Source organism: Buteo buteo, chromosome 9 (assembly GCF_964188355.1).
Source record: "Buteo buteo chromosome 9, bButBut1.hap1.1, whole genome shotgun sequence".
In the NCBI taxonomy this organism is placed as follows: domain Eukaryota; kingdom Metazoa; phylum Chordata; class Aves; order Accipitriformes; family Accipitridae; genus Buteo; species Buteo buteo.
Window position 1 is genome coordinate 26,604,485 of NC_134179.1, and position 22,970 is coordinate 26,627,454.

Consider the following 22,970-nt stretch of genomic DNA (forward strand, 5'->3'; position numbering starts at 1 on the left):
GTTTCTCACGTTTGAGAGCTGGGGAGTTTGTCGCTTCGCCGGCATTCCTAGCACGGCCAGCGCCGCCTTCGTGACGAGCCTGACACGCATGCGCCAATCGGAGGGCAGCGGGCGACGGTGCGGCCCGCGGCGGAGGAGTCCCGCCGCCGCGGAGACAGCGGGGCGGCAGACGGCCGGCCGTCAGGGGGAGCAGCTCTGCCGACGCAGACGCCCGCTCGCCCGCCCCTCGGAGCGCGGCAGGAGGCGGCCGGTGGCCCCGCCCCTTTCAGCCGTTAACGGCTGCTCCGGCTCCGCCCGGCAACCCCGCCCCGCACGCGGGGGAGGAGGGGCGGGCAGACGCTCGGCTCTCACGCATGCGCAGGGAAGGGCTCGGCGCCGACTTAGGTGGCCTGCGCGCGTTCCGAGCCGGCCGCCTCTTGCCGCGGGGGATTCTGGGAACGGTAGTCGCCCTGCCCGCCGAGGGAGTAGGGCCGCCGGCAGGGGGCGGGACTCCCACAATGCATCTCGCAGGGCAGCCGGGCAGCTCCGCCCTCAAGCGCAGTCACGTGACCCGCGCTCCGGTCTGAGCCTGCCGCTTCGCCAGGGGAGGGGTGAGAGCCGGGGAGGCCGGGGGGGTCCGCGCGCAGCTCCGGGGGCGGGGCCTCGGCCTCCCCACAGGTAGCGGGCGGGCGGGGGGCGGGGCCGTGGGGGGGCGGGGCCTGCGCTTCGGCGGCCGTTTGACGTGCGCCGTCAGGGCGGCTGGTGAGGGTGGTCGTCGTCCTCCTCCCCCCCTCCTTCCGGAGTGACGGGCCGCGTCCCCGGTCTGATAAAATGGCGGACTGCGGTCGGGGCCGTCTGTCGCAAGGGGCAGGGGTGGTTACTCCGGGAGGTGGCGGCGGCGGGTCGGGAGCGGGGGAGCGCCCCTCGGTGGGTCGGCGATGGCGTCGCGGGGTTCGCCTCGCTGTGCGCGCTGCACCCTCTGCCGCCCCAGCGGGGTGGTGGATGGCAGAGGAGGCGTTTCGCCAGGCCAGGAGGTTGTTGGGTAGCACCCGGTAGTAGCAGCCTTCTAGCGTATGTGTCACTGGGTAGCACCCATCAGTAGCATCTGTAACAGCAATAATTAGCTCGGCATCGGCTGAGCTTTGACACGGCCATTACCCCTCCCTTTAGAGGAAGTTATTTGGCAAGGGTGAATCACGGCATCCTCGTGCCACCGTCGTCTCTCGGTATTTTGATTGGCGTGGACTTGAGCAGTCGCGGTGTTTTCTAGCAGTAATCCATGGGACGCAAAGCTTGAGATAATTTTGAGGTACCTGTCAGCCGGAGCTGATGCAGAAGATTTTAATTCCTGCCTGTTTTGCTGATCAGGCAGGCCTGGGCAGCGTCTCCTGAAAACTGGATTCTCTTGTTTGAAAAAATGAGTGACTGCTCATCTTTTTGAAGAAACTATAAAGCTGTATTTCCATGCACTGTGACCTGTTTTTTCCCTTGCTCTTATTGTACATGCCAGTTTTAATGGATGTTTCTTACTTTTTTTCCTTTCCTTTGGAGGACAAGAAATTAGTCCAGATGCAGTAAATTGGAAGAAATGGAAGAAAGGAAAATCAAGAGAAGGAGCCCCAAATCATCTACCAGTCACCCTGCTCAGGTTGCTAACTCCAAGAAAAACTCAGTGCCGGTCAGCAAAAGTACAGCCTTTTCAAATCCCGCACCACAGCCTGCAGTACAAAAACCAAAGTTAAAACGGTAAGCTTGGGAGCGTCTTGAAAGCTTAGTGGAAGTGAAAGCCAAAAACCTGCCAATGCTCAGACAGTCTGAAGGGTGTTTAGACTGACTAGGACAGAATGAAAAGAGCAAGCTTCAGACTTGTGAAAATTTTTGATGATGTGTCTTTTTTAGCAAAGCAGTTTGTGTTTAATGCAATGTAATGGTTTTACAGAAAAGGAAGGTGCTCGATACTCTTGTAAGCTTTGTAAAGTTACGCAATGCTGTAGACTCATAACAATTTAGCTGAAGAGATGATAGCCTGACATGATGGGTGAAAGACAGGAGCTGGGTGATCAAATATGGCAAATGTTCGTGTCATATGGGAGATGGGAGAGCCCCAGATGTACAGCTGTGAGGAACAAATAAAATATTACCTGACTGCAAGGTTGGACCTGACAAGGAAGGCAGGAAATGAAGGATGTATATTGAACAGGATGAGCTAGAACTGGAATTTCTGGGTGTCTTTTGGGGGCCTATGAGTGGGGGCCATGGTAGCTCCCAGGCCATACTCATGTACAGGGAGAGGTATTCAGCTCTTCAGAAAGTACCATTTTGGAATAGTTTGTGTGTTATTGATGATACATCTAATTCAGTTTGAGAATATTAGTTTTCCTGCATGTTACAAAAGATATTTCTTGGCCATGGCAGATACAGTAGATAAATGAGTGAAGAGGGATTTTTAAAGAAGTGAAACGTTAGCTAGAGAAAGGCAGATGAGTTTATTGACCTGTAAGTATGAGCAGAAGTTTAAATACTGAACTGTTGTCTTTAGCACAGATAGTCTGTTTGAAGGATCCAGTATTGACCTGATGTATAGACTTCACATTGCAGAAATTCATTATTCATTATTTTTCAGGAAAAATGTGTTACTATTTTGAGGGAAATAATAGTAATAAATACTAACATGCTATAAATTGGTGGTTTCTGCAGCTGGCTGTACAGTTTACTTAAGTCTCAACACTATTCTGGAATGTACTAGGAATTCATTTCTTGTAGCCCATAATATTGGCTAGAGAAGAAAACGTCCTTTTTGCTTTAAGTTTTGGAAAAGGACATTCTTGCTCAATTGTTAAGTCAAGCTTACCAAGCAGTGGTAATACAGACAATTTCTGAAACTTTCCTAGCAGGAGTGGTAATTGACCTAACAACGTAAGGAAGAACTGTTGTTACGATAGTGGAGTAGGAGTAGTTAAATCATTTTTTCACTTCATCTGCAATAATCTCATGAAATAAGTTTTCCAGGAACAGTAATATATTGTATTAAACTTCAGATACAGGTGGAAAAAATCTGTGACCTTTCTGGCATACAAACCTTTCTTTAAGTCTGAAATAGAAGCAGAAATAGCCCAAGTTAAATTGAGACGTGTTGCTCTGAGTTGAACCGGATATGATAATTGTTGGACCATTAGTTGTTCCAGCATATTTATTATGTAGTCTATATGATAGACTACAGAAGCTGTTAGGTTGGAAAAAAAAATATTATTTCCCATAGGAAAGAGAGAATTTATGACTTGCAGAGCATGGGAGTATTCATGGGAAGGGTGGGGCTTACTATGCTGTAAACCCTGTTATCTTCACTAATTAAATAAAGCCTTTACTAAGCCTGTTTGTTTTTTTTTTTTTAATATCCCACAGTATTCTAAATTTTAATTTTTAGGCTCCAAATCTTTCACTGAATCAGGTTCTGAACAAACTCACTGTAAGGCTGCAGAAGCAGCCATGCCAATGTGAGAGAAAGGCTGTGTGCACATGTGGGTGGGCAAATCAGGGATGAAAACAGCGCCATACCTGAATTGTACTAGGTTAGGATGCAGTCTGTCTGTCTGTCCGTCTCTGGGTCAGAGATGGAATATACTGCTTCTCACTGGTAGTTGTCTGTTTAGCTTCCATATCTATTGTGTATTCATTTGGATTTATAATGGTTATTCATTTTCATTCATGTAGCTTCTATGGGCACATGGTGCTCTGAGTAAATTTTATGTCTAGAGAAAAATATATGGCATCCAGGAATTTTGATGGTTTTGTTGCAGAGGGGGCTGTAGATAATTTTTAGCACACTTAACATTTGTTTGGGCATGGACTAGTACCATTTGGTATGTGTTGGAGTACTGGGAGACTGTTTTTGATGGTGAGTTTTACAAAATTGGGATATTATTTGAAGGTGGGAAGAAGGAGCTCTAGGAAAGTTTATCTGGAGGCAAGGTCACCTTCCTGTATAGGTAGTAATGAATTGTTTTCCACAGTGGTTGTAGTCTATAGGTGTTTGCAACAATAGGAGCATACGATTGTTGAGGATTTTTCTCCCTGGCTTAAAGAGAATTTGCAGATGCTTGTTGGGTGATTTTACACAGGTAATGCCCCATGTGCCATTGTTGGGTAATGGTCCTCTTTAGATTAAGATGGCCATTACAACATACACGTGCTCCATCGATGTTTCCCACTATTAGTAGGAAAGCAGATTGTTGGAATCCATTTTGCAGTATTAAACTGTCAAGACAGTGATGTTGTTCTTTATTTTTAAGACAAACTGGTGATCTATTTTTTAACTTAAAAGAAGTGATTGAAATATGTATTATATATTTTTCCATTTCATTTTCAAAGCCCAGATGTACACTTATCTTACATTTCAGATTCTCAGTTAAAGTGAAAGCAGGAAGTAATCTTTTTGGTTTGTTTATTTTTTTTCAGTGTAATAAAAGAGAAAGCCAAACCTCCAGGAGGCGAAGCAAAAGGGGCACAGGCAGCACCAATCCAACATTCTTTTCTCACAGATGTATCAGATGTCCAGGAAATGGAAAGGGGACTTCTGAGTCTCCTGAATGACTTTCACTCTGGCAAACTTCAAGCATTTGGTAAGTGCATGAATTGTCTGTATACAGGAATTGTTTTTATAGCTATACGATGGTAACATTTGCAAAGAAATGTGCTGTACGGACAGACTGCCAGTTTGTCATATTGGTCTCTGCTATATGAAATGTTGTTTAACATAACTTAATAGATCTTACTGCATTGTTAAATGGTAGTCCTATTGTAATGTTGTCTTTGGTGTGAGATGATTCAAATGCCATTTTATTGTTGCTTTCAGCAGGGCATACCAAAGGCAGTACCTTGGCTTATGGATTTAAGATACCAAGTTTTAAGTCATTTATGACAGTATAGAAATAATAAGAAGTAACTGTATTTAGCACCTGTTTTTGCAGCATATTAACTCTTCAGACTGTTGGTAACAACTTTTATGGAATCCAATGCAAGTTGCATTTTACCCAGCTTACTCTTCTGTCTTAGCATCTTACTCTTCTTAGTACTTCACAGTTGATGGAGGTTTCAAAAAAAAAAAAACAAACCCATGACACTCTTGTGCTTCCATTTTTTCCCTGTACTGTGTAGAAAGATGCATATATGCTTTTGCAAGTTTAGTGTTAGGTCAGCATGTCATGTTAATTCCACACCAATTTTACAAGAGAACCTGAAAAGTTTGTGTTATATAAAGCATCAGTTACAAGAAAGAAACCCTCAAGATGTATCAAAATTAGAAAGAAGGTTTATTGTGATCATATTTAAAGTTAAAAATACTGGGCCTTCCTAAATCAGAGAGAAATTCTGAGTATAGAAAAAACACGTATATGCTAAAAACCAGGTTAGTACATTTGGTGGTTATTTTAAGTTCAGCACAATGTAACACCAGACAGGGTGACAGAAATTTCAGTAGTGAAACAGGGAAAAATCATTGAGAAAGTGAATTAACTTGTAAATTTGATGTTTAAATTCCTCTTCTCTGATGTAAAAAGCTGCATCTTCACACCTTCATTTGCTCTATCAGGTTTCTTTATCTAAAGCTGTTGCTCATCCTTTTAGGAAATGAATGTTCCATAGAGCAGATGGAGCACGTGCGGAGTATGCAGGAGAAACTTGCTCGCCTCAATCTGGAGCTCTACGGGGAGTTGGAAGAACTCCCTGAAGATAAAAGAAAACTAGCCAGTGACTCCAACCTGGATAGGCTGCTGTCAGATGTAAGTACTAGGAAGGCAGAAAATATGGAACTTTGCCCACAGCACTCAGCTCAGGAAAACAACACTACTGGGTGGGCAGTGATTTACAGTTGAGGAGAAATAGTTCTGTAATCACCCAAGACATAAGCCCTGCCCTCATTTTGGTTTTAGAAAACACAGTGCCTTGTTTTCTTTTTTTGATAGGCTGCTGCTTGTTTTGGTGAGTGGTGGAGCAGTCTAGCTGTAAACTGTCTGAGGATGTAGGCCTGTTTAGAGACAGCCAATGTACCAGGGAACTATGACCATTTTGCCTGTGGTCCATCCTCCTGCATCTGGAGAAGACCACACACAACAAGGAATTTAGATCTGTATATTCTACACTTTCAGTTTCTCCTTTCTCTAGTGTATTTCCATAAAAACCAAAACTGTTAAAATATCTTTACATTTCCTGAGATAAGAAGATGTAAGCTTAATTTGGGATTTAGCTCAGTGCAGGTTTGCTTTGTTTTTTGTAATAAAATCATATATTTCAGCCCACACTATTAGTGATTTCCTTCACTGTCTTAATGTATTTATTTCATCGTGTCAGCATGATTGTTGCATTTGACTAACTGAAATGCCATTTCTGATACTTTCTACATTTATATTGCAGCTAGAAGAACTGAATTCATCTATGTATCCTTTTCCTTAAATGTCTATTTTGCATTATAATTATTGTTAACTGTAATCAAATTACAGTATATTTCCCCAGTAACTGGTGTCTTTAGGAGTCAAATTGCTTCAATAACATCCTTTCTTTTAAGTTAGTACTGTAATACAGCATGGATTTTAGGTTCTTCCATTACATAAATGACTGGATCTTAAGACTTTTAATTACAGGCCTTTTTTTAATACAGCGATTTATTTAGCTAGCGTGTACCACTTCAGACAGCATGTTGACAGTTGATGGCAAAGCCCCTCAGAAGCAAGGTCTTTCTTCATGCATCCTGCTGAGACACTCTAGAACAAACATACATAGTAATGTTCCTTTTATAGTATTCAGAAGAGTGTTCTGTCCCATTGATAAGTGAATCCCATTATCTTTTTTTTCTAGAAATATGTGCAGCTGTTTATCACTGATTTTACTCTGAATAGTGGACTGACCTAATTTTTTGTTTCTAGGGTCAGACTACAGTTGAGTCAAATACTTCAGCAGAGCTTTGGTAATTGAACAAATGCGTGCTCTTAGCCCACCCAGAGGATCGTTGAATGTCTTGGCTTGTCTTTTACATCATGCTTTTGATAAGCTGAGAACACAGTTGAGGAGCATTACATTCAGTTTATACTGCAGTCTAGTTATTTCTGATCTTACACACTTTGTATGCATTGAGGCAGGTGGGACTCTGGTTTGGGACTTGATACTGCACTGGTATATACATTCTCTGTATCTGTGGAAAGCTGTTTAAGGCTAGGTCTCATAAAGAACACAAGTGGAATGGGATGTTACTATCACACAATAGTGATAAAAATAATCTACCATCCCTCTTGATCTGCTAGCTAATTTTGGAAGTATGTAATGCTTAAGTCTCATCAAGGAAGATTAATCTACTGGTTGAGAACTAGCATAGGACTTAGTAGAACTGAAGTCATCTGGACTGGTGTATACCTGCCACAGGAGGAAGCATAGTTTTGTGTAACATAGTATCTTATCTATACCTTACCTATATGTGAAATGTTATTGCTTAATGGTTTGCTTCAGCCAAAAACTACATTTAGCAGATGCTCAAGATATTCCAAACAGTGCCACAGGCTGAAAGAACAGCTTTGTCAGTTTGGATTCTCGCAGAAGCTTTTCTTTTGTTTTTCCTTACAGCGAAATCTGGAACAGTTGTGGTTTTGTGGTTGTGTTTTGTTTGGTTTGTTTTTTTTTTAATTTTACACAATGAAGAATCAAAGTGCAAATCCAAATGTTTATTTTTGCACATTCCTCTGAGCACTGGATTATGTCAGGACTCAGTATCTAGAGTTTTAAGTAGGTTATTGTGATGCTATGCTTTTTATTATTGCCTTATTTAATAGAAAAATTGGGGAAACGTGGAAGTGTATTTCTTCTCTCACAGTGTTGTTCATATGGTTGAAAATGAAATGTGTATATAAGCTCATTAGCATTGATCTTTTTTATGAAGGTAGCAATGATGTTGCCTTTCTGATCAGTATGTAGACAATCTGTACACTTTATCTTTTAGTGTTTTGTTGATCAGTGACGCCACAGATTAATTTATTGTTAATAAAGTGAAACATTTTAAATATGTTTCATTTAGAGAAGTTGCTATCTGTTCAGCTGTGTTAAGATATGAGTTCTTGCATGGTCTGAATATTTGCAGAGTTTACTTTTTTTTCATTACCATTAATAATTATAAAATATCACTAAATAAGAACTAGCATGCATGCTAGCAGTCCACACAATTTGATTAAATTTTGTGAAATTCCAAAATTGGTTAAAGAGTTACTGTTCAATAAATCCAGTATATGCAATTTTGTAGTCATTCCTATGTTACAGTCTGGTATTAATTGGTATCATCTTTGTGTTCACAGTCAGAGAAAGAAATTCTGTATCAGTGTAAAATGAGGCTTGTTTTAGATCCAAAATTTCTATACTGGTCCATCAAACTGTGCCTTTAGTTCTAGATTTATTTTATGCTCGCTTTTTAGGCAATACATTCAGGTTCTATAGTGTGTATACTTAACTGTGCAAGGAGTGAAATCGTTATCCTTCTACTTGAGAGTGAAGCTTTCATCCGCCCAAAGTGGGCATCTCTTGTTCCCTGGCCACATGCCTTTTGTTTGGCATCTTTCGAGAAGGTGCTTTTTCAGCTGCAAGATGTAGTAGTGGATTCCATTAGCTCCAGCTCCTTTCTGAATCACACATAGGGCTAAGTCTGCACTCTGCAGCTGGGGGGACAGAAAGATCATTTAAACACCACATTGTACTCTGGCTACAAATTCAGCCTCAAACTCTTTTATTCCCTGCCTCACTTACTTATCAGGCAAATCTCAATGATTAACAAACCAATAAGGAGCCAAGTTGGGCTTTTCCTTTAGGATGTTCTTGTTCTTTACATCATTTACCTCCTTTGTTGTTGAGATTCTCTAGGAGTTGTGCATGCTGGTAAAAGTATCCAAAGTCCCAGCCTGCTGCAGGGTATGTACCTGTGATGTTGTGAAATCCAAAGACAGCTCAGGAGAACTAGAATACAACATGCTTCTCACAAACTGAACCTAAAGTTGTGGGGTTTTTTTTCCCACTCTTTAACCAATAACTGGGCAGTTATCCTTTTCTGCACAGTAACTTCTCACTGTCAGCACTATGGCCTTGGTTTTGTGCAGACTTCTGAACATCAAGCAAAAAAGCAGCATGTTTTAGCCTCATGCCTCAAGGGGTGTAAAGGTGCAAGGCTAGTTGGGATGGTGAAAGTCACTAGCAGAGCTGCGTTTATACTAGCAAAATGACAATTCTTGCAGCTCATTTTGATTCAGGAGGAGAGCTGTACCCTCACTAGCAATGTACTGCCAATGCCATATATTGCAGCATCAGTAGTTGTCATAATTTAAGCTATTCTACAATAGAGATAATTCTTACTTCTTTTTGGGTTCTGTCATCTAACTGCTTAGGCTTGTGACTTCAAACACATTTCAAGTAACTTAAAAATGCGTGGCCTGTTGGATGTCTTGATCTCTCAGTTTCTGTAGCAGTTCATGCAAGTACATAATGCATAGGTATAATTCAAGATAGGGACATAAACAAATACCTTTCTCAAGCAGCTGTTTAGAATTATACAAGAATTGGCACCTTTTTCTTCAACCACTTTAACCCCAGAGGCAATCACAAGTCACAAAGAATGCATTAATTGCAAATAATAAATTAAAATTCTCTTATCTCCTGGATACAAATTTGCATCTTTTACACAATGCATTAATGGTGTATGCTCATTATCTTTTGGATTCCCACAAGAAAATTTTGTAGCAAGATCTTGGAGAAACTGAGCTTCTCTATGTGGTAATAATCATGTTTCTAGGCTCTTGCAGGAAAAGAAAAAAAAATCCATTGTAACATATTTGTGGACAGTCCTGTAATTACAGAAGTACATAAGTGGCTGCAGAAAATGAGCTCATTTTCTGTTAGCTTGTTTCCTGAAGAGTTGTTCATAGAGATAAAAGTGTATTAACATTGAATGTTATCAGTGTGAGTTTAGGCCAGGAAAACAGGTACGGTGTTTGAAAGAAGATGGTTTTTCCTGGGTCACTGATGTAAGATTACCTCACTCCAAGAGATATCTGTGGAACCTCAATGAACTAAAAAAGAAAATAAAAATCAAGAAGAAAAGCTAATAGATACTTTCCTAAGAAAAGAGGATTTGGAAGAGATGAGAGTCAGTAGTATTAAGTGCCTCTTTCTTTGAAAACAGCAAGACAATATTAAGGCAGACATCTTTTATTTAGAAAATGTACTGAACTCTAAAAATAAGTTTCAACATAAATAGGTAAAGACTGATTTTTTTTTTTCCAGTAAGTTTGTTAAAGTGACAGATGTATACAAACACTAACATGCCCATGCTGAGTCGCATCTTGAAATTCTCATCTGTGTAAAGGAACAGAAACATAAATTTATCAAGGCATACTGACCTGATTCTGTTAGTGTTCAGCAGGTTGTGTTTTACAACTACAGCAACACAACAGCGCAAGGAGCAAAAGGCCTAAGAGCAAAGTTAAAAAAAAAAAAGAAAAAAAAAAGCCTGGTTAAATTTGGATCATGACCTGTAAATTTAGTTCAATCAGTAAGATACTGGGAGTATTTACTGTGGAGTTCAATGGCATGTTAGAGCCTTATAAACCACACACAACATACTGAGGCTTCACAACTATGTCACATTCTTCTTATTTTATATTGGATAGTGATTGCTAATGCCTATTCAGTGTCCCCATTGATCCCAATTCATCATGGTTACGTTGCAATTCAAAGTACTTCACCTTTAACACAGTGTATACAGGGATTCTGAAGCATCAGTGTATGATGCTTAGCATTTTTCATATGCGTCAACTCTTGAAACCTTATGTATTTTTAGTTCTATTTGTTACAGAAATTTAAAAATGCTACCTCACTCTCCTCAGCTTCCCAAAGCAGACAGACACACTCAATTCTCTAATTTTTTTATTTCTTCAAACACAGGTTAATGATTTTTTGCATGAGTTATACTCTAATCTTTCACATAAAAAAAATGAAGGAGATTACACATTTCCTATAAAAGGCAATAAAACCCAACTCTCGCCCTAGGACAGGAGCAGATGTGGGAATGCTTTGCCCGCATAAAGTCTCAGGCTTCTTACGAGACATCAAACCCCCTGTTTTCACATGGATAACTTCTCCAGCTATTCCCTTCTGTAGATGCCAATTACTGTAGGTCTAACAGGCGCTTTGAGGGTGCTGTTTCTAGAAGGGAGCTTATCTACCACAGGGAAGCTGGGCACAGAGCTCACTTCTTAAAAATGAAGATGGCAGCCAAATTTGGCATAGACTATCCCAAAGCACATGAGGATGCAAGCAGGCTTACTATGTGTTAAGAGTTGTTTCTTCTAAATGCACTTGGATTTCATCACTCCTCATGTGATTGAATCTGGCACTTCATGTCAAATGTCACATACATGAATCAGTTCTGTCCATATGCAAACACTGAATTCAGAGACAGTTTAGGATTACTAACACAGAACATGTTTTAGCCAGAAATACTGGAAATTCATTCCAGTACAAATAATTAAATTCACTGTCAGCGATCTCTGCCTTGTGCATCTCACTATCATCATCACAAAACATGGGCTTTATCACAGCCCTCTTCACTCACTATAAAAAAATAGGTAGAATATCTAATATGAATGAGTACATACCAAATCCTTAATTGACTGCCCAGAAGTACCAACCAGCATGCAGTGTAAAACATTTGATAGGAGGAATAAGACATCAGAGCAGGCCCCACATAGCAACTGCACTATAAATGGAGAGAAGATATTTTTATTAGACCTGCATCAATAAAGCAGAACAATCTAAACAGAGTTCTAGGCTTCAGTTGGCTCACAGCAAGGAGTTGTGACAGACTACCGATTGTTACAGCTGCAGATCAGCTGGCGTGTTTTAATTTATAGGTGCCAACCTAGAAAGACTTCATGCTAGTTGCATGTTTGCTTCTTTGCTCTTGATAATGCGCTACTATTGCTATATCATACTTTTATAATTTCTTTAAAATTGTTAAAAGCTTGCAGGAAAGAAAAAATACTGCTCCAAATCACACCCTTTCAACTTTGCTTTTGAAGAAACAAAGGATGTATATTTTTTAATCTGGCAGCAGAGAAGCTGATTGTATCACTCTTTAAAAAACAATGCTCTAAATGTTCAAGCTACTGGAGATAATTTCAACACAAAATATAAAGCAACTCCTGGAATGCAATGGTTGGTAAGGGTAACAGAGTATACTGCACAAAAGCAACAGCATCAAAAATGCAAATATCTGTGCTCATATGATTTGGCTTTTGGTGCACAAACACCTCCCTCAATGGAGGAGCTCAACTTCTCTCTTCATCCTAATTAACTAGTTGACACATCTTTGCCTTCTGATGCAGCAGTGGTTGTTGTCTCCTGTGCCAGAAGCACTTGCAGTAGATGTACTGTAAATTCAACCTCTTTAATTTAGTGGAAGCCAAGAAGGGTTTTATCCTAAGAATGTAACTGAAATTCAAAGTTGGCAGCAGACTTGGTTTCTAAGGCAAGGCAATGTCTTTTAAGTTCGACAGGCCTGAAACAATTGTCCTGACACAGAAGCTCATGAAACTACCTCAGCAGATCTAATTTAAACCTACAGCCATGGATTCAGAAGGGCATACAAACGAAAACCAGTGGTCCCTTCGAAGCAGCCTAGCACTCAAGAAGTTGCTAGTCTGAAATGGAAAACTTGATAGCTATTTCATAATTTTTGTCACACACATTTGAAAGTTGTAGCCCCTTGGGCTAAACCTACCTTGGGAGAAGATAAAAGTGTGTCAACTGTGGATTTACAAGGAAAATGATTACCCGTAATTTGTAGTTTACAAACATCAGAAACATGTCTTTAAATTCCCCACTCCCCCTATGACAACAGCACTGGAAAAGGCCTTCTCTGCCATCAAACCCACTAAGACATGTTTTAAAAATAAACAGAGTCACTGAACCGCCTAAGTTTACAAATTTGCAATCCCACATTATTAGGTAATGAAGTTGGGTTTTCTCCCAGAAAAGTTGGGTCTTCAATAGCAAATGAGAAACATGTTGCAATAGAGCACGGTATTACTTCTGTAAACATATTTAGCCAAAGAACCACTGGTGAGCTGGGTCAGGAGTAGAACCACCGCTCCAAAGGCTCTTTTTGGGTAGGATTTCAGAGACACTGTCCAGCCTCCAAAACTGGGTGTGCTGGAAAAAAAATCCAGCCTAGCAGGGCTGTAACCTTGCACATTAGGGTGCTACTGACTTTTCACTCACTCTCCCTAGTGAAAAAGTCTAACAAATAGCAGCAGGGTGTGACAGTAGGAGATTTTTAGAGCATGAATTATGCTGGGTCTCGGAAAACAACACTACAGCATGCATTTTCAAAATGGTGAGGGTTTTTTTTTCAAGTTTCTCTAGTAAATTAGGGATTTATACTGTCATTTTGAAAGGTGTGTAAAAATGGGACACCCTCAAATAGAGTATGGAGTAGAAGTTGTTCTTGTTACTATCCAACACACCAACATGACCATCACACCACTTTACACTGTTTGAAAAATATTAAAAAGATGCAAACTTTAAAGCAACTCCCTCTCTAGCAGGACAGTATCAGGGAAATTATTTTTTGTCTCCAATCTCCAGCTTATTTCAGATTTAGCTCTGTAAAATAAATGTTTTTGCAGCAGCATGAATATGCCAGAAGGAGGGAACCCAACAGTGCCACTGCTAGAGTCCCTTGCAGAGCCTGTACATGCTTTGGTGTCACCTACTCTAGATTTTGCATCGCATCGCTGTAGTGGCACCACTTCACGTCGCTGCCATCGCACTCCAGCGATGCAATAGAAAATCTAGAGTAGGTGACAAAGGCTCCCCCACCCGAGTAGGCTGGGGCTGGGCAAAAGGTTGGGACAGGACACAGCCAGGAGAGCTGACCCCATCCGACCGAAGGGATATTCCCAACCTGAGCAATAAAAGCTTAGCGAAAGGAGGAGGAAGGGGGGGCATGTTTGTGGTTACGGCATTTGTCTTCCCAAGTAACTGCTGTGTGTGCTGAGTCCCTGCTTTCCTGGAAATGGCTAAACACCTGCCTGCTGATGGGAAGTCGTGAACAACACTGAGCAAGAGCTGGAACAGACTTTAGGTGAGGGGTCAATTGAACTTGGTCAGATAATATTGATGCAAGTAAAACAGTATTTCATAATACCTGGAGGAAACAATAGCTTAGTTATTTCAGTATCTGTTCTCATATTAACAACTTTGTTGTGCTATATATATTTACACAGTGTTTAGTTAGATGATTGTCCCTGGCTCTGATACCAAGGCGTTCCTCTCTTCTTCTCCCTAGACTGGAACCCTTATTAGAAGGGTCTTGTGATAAGTAGCTGCTGAATACAGAAACGACTTGCAGAGACTGCCTGCTGTTGCTTACAAAGATTTTTCTGCTGGTTAGGTCAGTCTATAAAAGACTGACCAACTAGAAAAATCAACACTCCAGCCAGAGCAGCACTGGAACTTATAATGCCGAGCTGGGAGACGAGCAAGCAAGGGATTCTCAACTGGCAATTCTCCCCATTTTTCTGTACAAAAGGTCTTAAGTAAAACTGAGCCTGAACATCTCTGTGCAAGCAAACTCAGATTTTTTTTCCTTTTAAAACTACCAACATGATTAAACATTCAAAAAGGCATCTGTCTGCTCCCCAATGAATAGCATACTCCAGACGTATCCTTTGATCGATGGTCTTGTTCTCAGACTAAGTGCATGATGTCTGGATCCTGAGAACAATAAAAATGAAAGCTGCAGTTCATGACCTAGAGCCAAGAAAATCAGTTTTAAATTAATACTGTTCCTAACGATCCTTCTCAGCTAGGTTTTGAAAAACAGTGACTTACTAAGGAATTAAGGCCAACCACATTTAATACATTAAATATTAATTTCCTGTAATAACAGTGTACTTTACAATTTGTTTAAGCAGGTTTTGGATTCTGGAATAACTGCAGATGCCTATAATGCTCTTTGGTTCCCTAAAGAGTCAGTTTAGTTTTGGTAATTTTTAGCCTGATTTTTAATTTTGACCCAAAACACAGTTTATAAAACAGTTCTTGCATTGTCTGTTTTTGACTAGTCAAACAATTGCTTGAAATGCTTTAGTTTTCAAAGTCCCAAAGTGAACAGAGTCCAACTATTAATATGGAACACTTTTTTTGAAAAGAATAGTGTTACTAGCTTAGCTGTTTCTTACAACTTTGCTCATTTCCTTTCAGTTTTTGACTAGGAATCTGCAAGCTGTTAAAGCCTCACCAACCACTTTTAATACATGCAAATAGATAAAGAAAGTAGATGAGCACAGCTCACTTTCATGAACTCTTCGACATAAACAACATGGAGTCTCTATGTACAGTACTGGGACAAGGACTGCATCCAGTCCTAATCCAACTAAGCATCACATTGACTCGTTCGTGGACAAAGCGGTCACCTTACTGTTGGCTAATAAAGACAACCAATTAGTATTTGCTTTTTTCCCCACTACACAATTATGTACAGAGAGCTCAGTAATTATCCCTGTGTGGAGCGTGACTTGGTGCGCGCCTTCAGGTGCACCGCTCTCTTCAGTATAATATGTACTCAGAGGCCAGCTGGTCAGTTAGTCCACTTACCTGCCAGTTCTTGGGGTTTAGCTTCAACATCTGGTTTTGGTCAAATCAATGTTTCATGGCTCACCATACGTTCTTAAAGGACATTCACACCTCTCTCAGATAAACACTGCTCAGACCGGAGCAGTGCCAAAGAGAAACACAGATTGTTATTCAGCTCTTGCAAGAAAAGGAGGCATGAAAATACATGAGCCAAGTTTGCTTCTTGTAACTAAAGTCTGTCACGCAGGATGAATTCAGACGCTTACAGCTGGGGATGCAGAGCCTTTAAAAGCATTTTCTCAGGAGTTTGTTACTGCAGTAAGTTTGATTGCATTGCTAACACTTACTTTAAAAGCTGTTACCGGCATCATTATAATCATAATCATTTTAACACTTACATATTTAAGACTTCTGCCAGTCAAAAAAGTTGAGAGAAACTATGGTAACTAGACCAATGAATAATTTTAAAAACTTAATGCAAGTAAATACTTTAAACAATGTATTTCCTACTCAAATGCAAAAAGGTTTCTATTTAATTCTCAAACCTATCAGAGAAATTAACATATCTCTGAATCACAGGACTAATCACAGGATGAGTAAGAACATGTAAATCACCCTATGCAGTCTATAAGCAGTGAAATTATTTTACATTGTTTTCTGTATATTTTTAACCTACATCTTGCTATAAATAGTAGAAGATGAAAACTACCAGGAAAATAGACAGAGAAATGCACATACCAGTATGTCTATAGCAAGTGCTACTTTTTGCTAAGCAGGTGCCTAGAGACCATTTTTATTTTGGAATTTTTAAGCAGAATTCAGAACTGAATGCCTCAAGGAATAAATAATTTTGATTTGTGTACTTTTAACAACAAATAATCCTTGCCATGACTTCTCTGTTGTTCTTGTCCTCTGATCAAAAGAAAAGCATCTATAGATACTATAGAGCAGAAGAAAAAAAAAAAAGAGATGTTTTTAAAATCATTTTGTTGTTTAAACCATCATCAGAACAAAGTAAAACTTAAGGTGGTGCTGCATTTCAGCTCTTAGTCCTTAACACTACAGAAATTTAACACTGCTGAGTTAACAGCACCAAAATTTTATTCAACCTCAGAGTGAAAAATCCTGCTGGATTTTGTGAAGAAGTTTGTTTTATTCCATGGAAAGCAGCATCCGAAGTTGTGTTAATGTCCAAGTGATCTTCTCTGATACCACAATCTTACAACTGAGTGTGCCCCAGCAACTAGGACAGGTAAGCAAGAATCTCCCCAAATAGCTGCTGAGATAGTACCCATTATCTCAAGTGACTGGACACTGGGGCACTAGACTGAGGTGGGAGCCATTACTCCCATTTTGCTGGTACTCCTGGCTTTTCACACCCCTACCCCTGGAAGGTTGTTCTTTTTCTTTTCTTTAATGACAATCTGTAGCAGCAAAAGCTAACACAAGTCAAGAGCTCTAATATATCAGAAGTGACTGCAGCTCTGATTCTGCAATGACACCTGACATGACACACTTCCATATTGGCACTGAACTTTGCTGAAACAAGGCTTTACACAGAGACTCGTGGCACACTTCCATGGGAGCTGTAAATCTCTTTATTCTAAGTAAAAAAAACAACTCCACATGATGTTTCTAATGGCTGACGCTAGATCTAAATTGTGAATCTCAAAAAGTTAATAGTTGTAATAGATCATAACTTTCCCCCCTCCTATTTAGAAATATCAAGATTAGTACGAGACCTCCAACATATAGGTCTTTAACAGTATTAAAACAACAAAAAACCAGAACACGAAACAACCAAGAACAAACTAAGTTGTCCTGCAAACTGGAAGACTGGGACCAGAGCAAATGAAAGAGAAAGAGTAGTTTGCAAATAATCTGACCACCCTGATCAATGCAATATTGCAGCACTAAGCCAAAGGCCAAAATACTGAAAAGACTGAACATTTCAAAATACGAGAACAATTACAGTCTAACAGTTAAGCATGTGCCAATACAAGAAACATTTATGTGGAACCCTAAAAACTGCAATGCACCTGTGAAAGAAAACAGGGGCATGTTAGAAGAAAATGAAAATCAGCATTCCAGGTTAAAGCCATTCAGACTACCATTGCAACAAATAACAATTGTTTCAACTTCTGTGTCAAGATTTTCAATCTAATGTAAAATAAAAACCACAGAAACAACAAGAAAAAAAGCAAGCATTTCTTATTTTAGTTCTAAAAGCTGGCAATTCAGCTGATTCAAAATGTAACCTTGGCAGACTTACTTCAACTTTCAATGGTTTTACAAGAAAGCCTATGCAGTCTAGTTGAGAGAAAGTCTTTTTCTTACTTTCTGCAGGCTAGAAGTTATAAGCATCTTAATATTTTCAGAGCAGCAGTAAGGGGCTGAATAGGCTACCAAATCAAACAAGGTCTGAGATCAAAGCTGTACATTTATAAGGTGTCTTGAATTCATAGAGATCCTGAGGATCTTAACAGCAAACCCAGAAACGTCTCACTGGGTTACCTCCTAACTCAAGAATGAAAAAGAATAATTAGTCTTAATACTACAAACATATGCTAAGCACCAGTCTAGAAACAGAAAGCAGGCTGGAAATGTTTTTATATTGTAAAATTGGTTTTTAAAAGTTTAAAAAGCCCAACTAACTTGGCTTGTATTTTACAGGATAACAATTTCTTTTGTTCTCATGTGAAACCTAGGCAGATCTTAGATATTCTGACAGAAACATTTCCAGAGTAAAGTCAGCCCAGACCTTAAGCAAATTATTACGTTCAGTCTACCCCTTCAAACATGTACAAACTTCTTCAGCAACATGCTTTATCCTGCAGACTCAGTAGTTTGCAGGGTAAAGTTGAGATCAACAACAGAAGCCCACATTTATCGTGCTAGAAATGAAAACAAACTTCTCACAGCTTGACAGAAGAGTTAGTTTGAATGAAGGTTTGATTCCACAAGATCCCATGTCAGGACTGAAATTTTCTGAAGACAACTACAAGCAGATTGTAAATCCACGTGAAACAAGAATGAATTTTGTACTAAGACTATTAACTTTATGAAACTTCACAGTAACTAGATGCACTGTACTACTATGAGTTTGCATCAGGCTGTACTTTCACCTTAAGGTTTCAGGAATGCACTTAAAATACAGACTTCCTCAGAAAGAAAGCTGCATGCATGCACAATTTCATGTCTGTTGGTAAATTTATAAGCCCAAGTGAGGTGTATGCAGAAATCCGCATAATTCACCAAAAGTCTCATTAAGTTTGTTTTGAAGTTTCCAGCTTGATCATCCAAACATGTAGATGCAGCATAAAAATTGCGAATCTCAACCCTATTCCTACCTAACATAATCAGGCAGATAGGAAAATATGTATTCAGACTTATAATTAAGCACATAGTATCAAGTACCTGAGTTGGACAATAGCACTACAACTATAGATACTGCTACACATAGTTGCAACATCCCTTTGGATCCAGCATTCAATCTATTTGCCCCCATTTTTCTCTTAACGTTACTGTTAAAGTGTGAGGACACGAATATAAAATAATATGTAAAATAATACATCAAAATGCCATCTTTATCGAAATTTTAAGCCTAAAATTCTAGCTTGGAATCAACATATCTATTTTCAGTTCAATTTTTGGCAGTACTCACTTTGTATTAATTCTGATCACGACAGTCTTGAGTTGCGACAGTTGAAATGCAACCCCACTGAAATCAATGGATAAAATTTTTTTCCACAAGTGGAACAAAAATTTTCCTACTCTTCCACATGCACAGCTATTTGCAAAAAGGAAGTTTTAAAACTTCAAAGGATTCCATTGCCTGAAAAGGCTACAGGAAAAACCATTCACAAAACAACATTTGATACTTTTGGCATGAAAAGTTCGAAGAGATTATCAACTTTAGCATGTTTCTTGGTTAGTGAGTCCACCCATGGAAGCAACTTGGCGGAAACCATAATATCCATCAAAATGATCAGCCTCTTAATTTTGATAAAATGACATGTGAATTAATACTGCTTTTCCACAGGAATTTTCTTGCTTCAACACTACTTTATCCTCAAAGACAAAGTGCAGAGCAAACCAAGGAATATATTCAAGTACCCTTCTACAGCAAAAGGACCTCTTGATTCTTCTGTGACCTCTTGGTTCCTTCAGATCAGAAAGCAGGTAACTAAGTTCCTTCATGAGGGCAGTGAAGACAATGGGATTGAAGCTCTAGAGAAGGGTTTGTTGTAAACTGCAGCACTCTTCCACAGGCAGGGATACATAACAGAAAAAACAAGTTAAAGTTGGAGGCACATCACTTCTGCATTTTCTGATAGAACACATTGAATTACAACTTCCTATAAATTCCTTTCATGAACTTTTTCTTGAAATACATACTGTATTTTCATACTTAGACTGAAGACAAGCTTTTTGTCAGTTCAAGATGATCTGCAAAATAAGGCACAACAGCACTTAGTAGAGTGCTGAATTCTATAGCAGTTTAATGAAACACACTCCTAAGATACCATAAGGGTTCCCAAAGTATTTCCTTCGACTTCTGCTGAGAAATCATATATTGCTGAATGTATCTACAATACATACCTTTTTGCCAAGTCTGACATAGCCCATCATGTATGCTAGACCTTCAGAAGCCCTTAACAAGTGTTCACATACACAAGTGTTTGCAGTTTATAGCAACTGCTCATTCCACTCCCTGCTCCCCCAACTGCATGTTAGGGCAAATAATTGATTTTAGTGCCTCCTTTCTCAATATGCATCTGTTCTTTCAAATGCTAGTCTTTCTTTTTTGCCTTTTGAATGGATACCAAAGACAACAGGCTCCTTGTAGAAGACATTCCCAATTCAAAGTGCTGTTTCGTACATTTAACTTGTTCCACTCCATGGACCATACCCTCTTCTGTCAGTTTAAATGCAGTCTTATTTGAGCCAGAGAGAGAAATACAGTTAGACCTCTGAAGTTAGATGACAGAAAGCAAAAGCCACCATTGCTGTTACATGAGATATATCAAAGAGTTTACATGCATTGTAGAATAGGATGTATCTCTCTGGGAAAAAAACACTCCAGTCACGTAAGGTTCCACAGCAGTATTGCTAGAATTTCTTTTTTCATTAATATACCACTAAATGTCAGTTTAAATTGCTTTTGCTATTTATGTTTTGTTCACTTCCTAGGTTGCTCATAATCAAGACCAGTCAAAACAACAGAGTAATTTCAACTGCTTCCAGATTAGATGCATTCTTAATATCTGTAAGAGTGAAAGTGTCAAGAACATATTCTACCAGAGATAGAAGAGAATTCATGTAGCTTTCTGTGTTGCAGTATGCTGTCAGTGTGATAAATAGTACTAAAAGTTGTCTCAAAATTTCAGATATAAGCTGCGAGATCACAAACTTAGTATTTCATAGAGTTACAATTCTGAATTTTTGAGTATTATAATGAAACAAGGGCTGTTTCTGACAATAACTTAAATGCAAGACATCGAATGCCTATATATCAGTAAGCTGGAAAAAAGTATTGTAAAATCACTTTGGAATACACTAATAGTGTACAATCAGGTACAATTAGTGTACAATCTAGCTTTAAAGCAGGAATTGCACATTTAAAACCTATTTGGCCAATTTAAAGAAGCATTACTCAAAGTAAATTACACAGTATTAAACCCTCCCCCCAAACATGTAATTGAATTTTGAAAAGCAATTAATTTAAAGACTCCTGTGGAAAAAAAAAGGTTTCTATTTTGCTTGGGTACTAATTATCAGGACAACACTGTATAGTCTCATTTGGTTATTAGTTTATAGACATTAACATTTGTTCCTATACAACCGCTAGTTAGTTGTTTTCAAAGACTATTAAGTCTATTGAAAATTTTTTTGCTGTTAGAGAACAAAGTCCTTGGTTTTCGTGTGTTTTCTTCTAGAGAGCTGTATTATAAATGATTAGTACATCAATATGCATGGCAAAACAAGCTGGAATTCTGCTTGTGAAATTAAGTTGTATGTCTCAAAAATAGAACTTTGGGGAGTATAAATGAATACTCAACTGCACATGGACTGCTTTGTAAAGTATTTAAGAAACTAAAGCATGCAAGCATGTTTAAAATACTCAAGTTATTTTTTAACCTTCTACACAGATTAAGAATTGCATTGTTATTACTAACTTGGGAGTAACATGTTTTTGTAACACATTACCATTTCATGAAACTACATTCTACTAGAAACTAAGAGTAGAATGAGTCAAGAGACAGTGTGTTTATTTTTTCCTTTTAATTTTTTTTTTCTTTTAGGAAAAAGTGATTAAGACTAGGTTATCCATAAAGTTGCATTTAGAGACAAACTCTGTACATAGCTGAACCCAGGAGAGTAACTCAACTTTGCCCTAAATGTAGAGCAGAAACACAGCACACCCCATCCATAAGGGACAGAGACACCTCACACAAGAAACAATGCTGCAAATTTATTTTCTTTAGCTTTGAGTTTTTATAACCTCAACTTTGTTTATCCCACATAAGACATTTTCAGTAATAAGAGATCCTCTAGTTCATGTACTATACAATTGCAAGTAAAATGAGGGGCATGTGAAGTACAAAAAAATTGAAAATACTAGCTTACATTGGGTAGACTTAAAATACTGCTCAAAAAAAGTGGCTTTTCAGCTTTTTACCTTTGCATTTTGGAAATCTTCTCTGCAGTCCAAAGATAGGCAATGAATGGAGAAAAAAGCAACTCCAAAGCAGGTGGAATGAAGAAAGAGGCACATTAGTAGGACAAACAAAGGAAACACAAATCAAACAAGAAGAGAGACACTCCTCCAATCACAAATTCCAAAGAAAAACATTTTGCAGGTGTTTCAGAAATGCATGCTGCTGTCCATCCATCCTAGCTGGGTACATGAATCACACTCCATACTATTTAGTAGTCTACATTTATGCTTGCAATATAGAGAGCATCTCTTGTATGGTACATAATTCCTTGCCCCAAAGAGCTTACAATCTAAGTTCATAAAAAAGAATGTATCAAGTAGCTGGATCAAGATCAAACAAATGGCGAAGACAGGGAAATAATTTTATAAGGGATTAAAGTTGGGTTACATTACTAAGTGAGGTAACTTCTGAACATCATTGGCAGTGATGTTCTTAAGACATAAGTAATTTTTCAGTTAGAAGCTCTTCTGATCACGAAAAACTGGTTTAAAACATACTGAATGATGCATTAAAAGTAATCCACAAAAATCCTTAAAAATAGACTTGTTGGCAAGACACAAAAATGTTCAGATTGCCCAAGTTCTTCACTTGAGACACTAACTTGTCATTCTA

At 39.0% G+C, this 22,970-nt stretch overlaps 1 protein-coding gene and 1 long non-coding RNA gene across 8 annotated transcripts; one reads left to right on the forward strand and one right to left on the reverse strand.

The window, feature by feature from the left end:
- The first annotated feature begins 435 nt into the window (after positions 1-435).
- Positions 436-19,825, forward strand: CCDC28A (coiled-coil domain containing 28A). Of its 7 annotated transcripts, XR_012651652.1 has the most exons (7): positions 436-590; positions 1,531-1,725; positions 4,435-4,598; positions 5,602-5,756; positions 6,388-6,410; positions 16,702-16,888; positions 19,679-19,825. XR_012651652.1 is itself a non-coding variant. In XM_075035840.1 (6 exons), exons 2-6 carry the CDS (start codon positions 1,568-1,570, stop codon positions 7,526-7,528), a joined length of 555 nt encoding a protein of 184 aa, XP_074891941.1. In that variant the 5' UTR covers positions 436-590; positions 1,531-1,567; the 3' UTR covers positions 7,529-8,249. The 7 variants fall into 7 exon arrangements, 6 of the variants coding, with proteins under 6 accessions (XP_074891941.1, XP_074891946.1, XP_074891942.1 ...); XM_075035840.1 differs by lacking the exons at positions 16,702-16,888; positions 19,679-19,825 and adding an exon at positions 7,474-8,249; XM_075035841.1 differs by lacking the exons at positions 16,702-16,888; positions 19,679-19,825 and adding an exon at positions 7,474-8,249 and having other exon boundaries at positions 567-657.
- Positions 8,372-13,107, reverse strand: LOC142034471 (uncharacterized). Its single transcript, XR_012651653.1, has 3 exons — positions 11,655-13,107; positions 10,398-10,468; positions 8,372-8,666 (listed from the first exon to the last, which is right to left on the reverse strand). It is a non-coding gene; the product is annotated as an uncharacterized LOC142034471 (long non-coding RNA).
- Positions 19,826-22,970: the final 3,145 nt, after the last annotated feature.

Coding starts and splice junctions, on each gene's coding strand:
- CCDC28A (XM_075035840.1), top strand. CDS start 1,568: ATGGAAGAAAGGAAAATCAAGAGAAGGAGCCCCAAATCATCTACCAGT. Junction 4,599..5,601: donor TGGCAAACTTCAAGCATTTG/GTAAGTGCATGA, acceptor TCATCCTTTTAG/GAAATGAATGTTCCATAGAG. Junction 6,411..7,473: donor GAAGAACTGAATTCATCTAT/GTATCCTTTTCC, acceptor GGTTTGCTTCAG/CCAAAAACTACATTTAGCAG.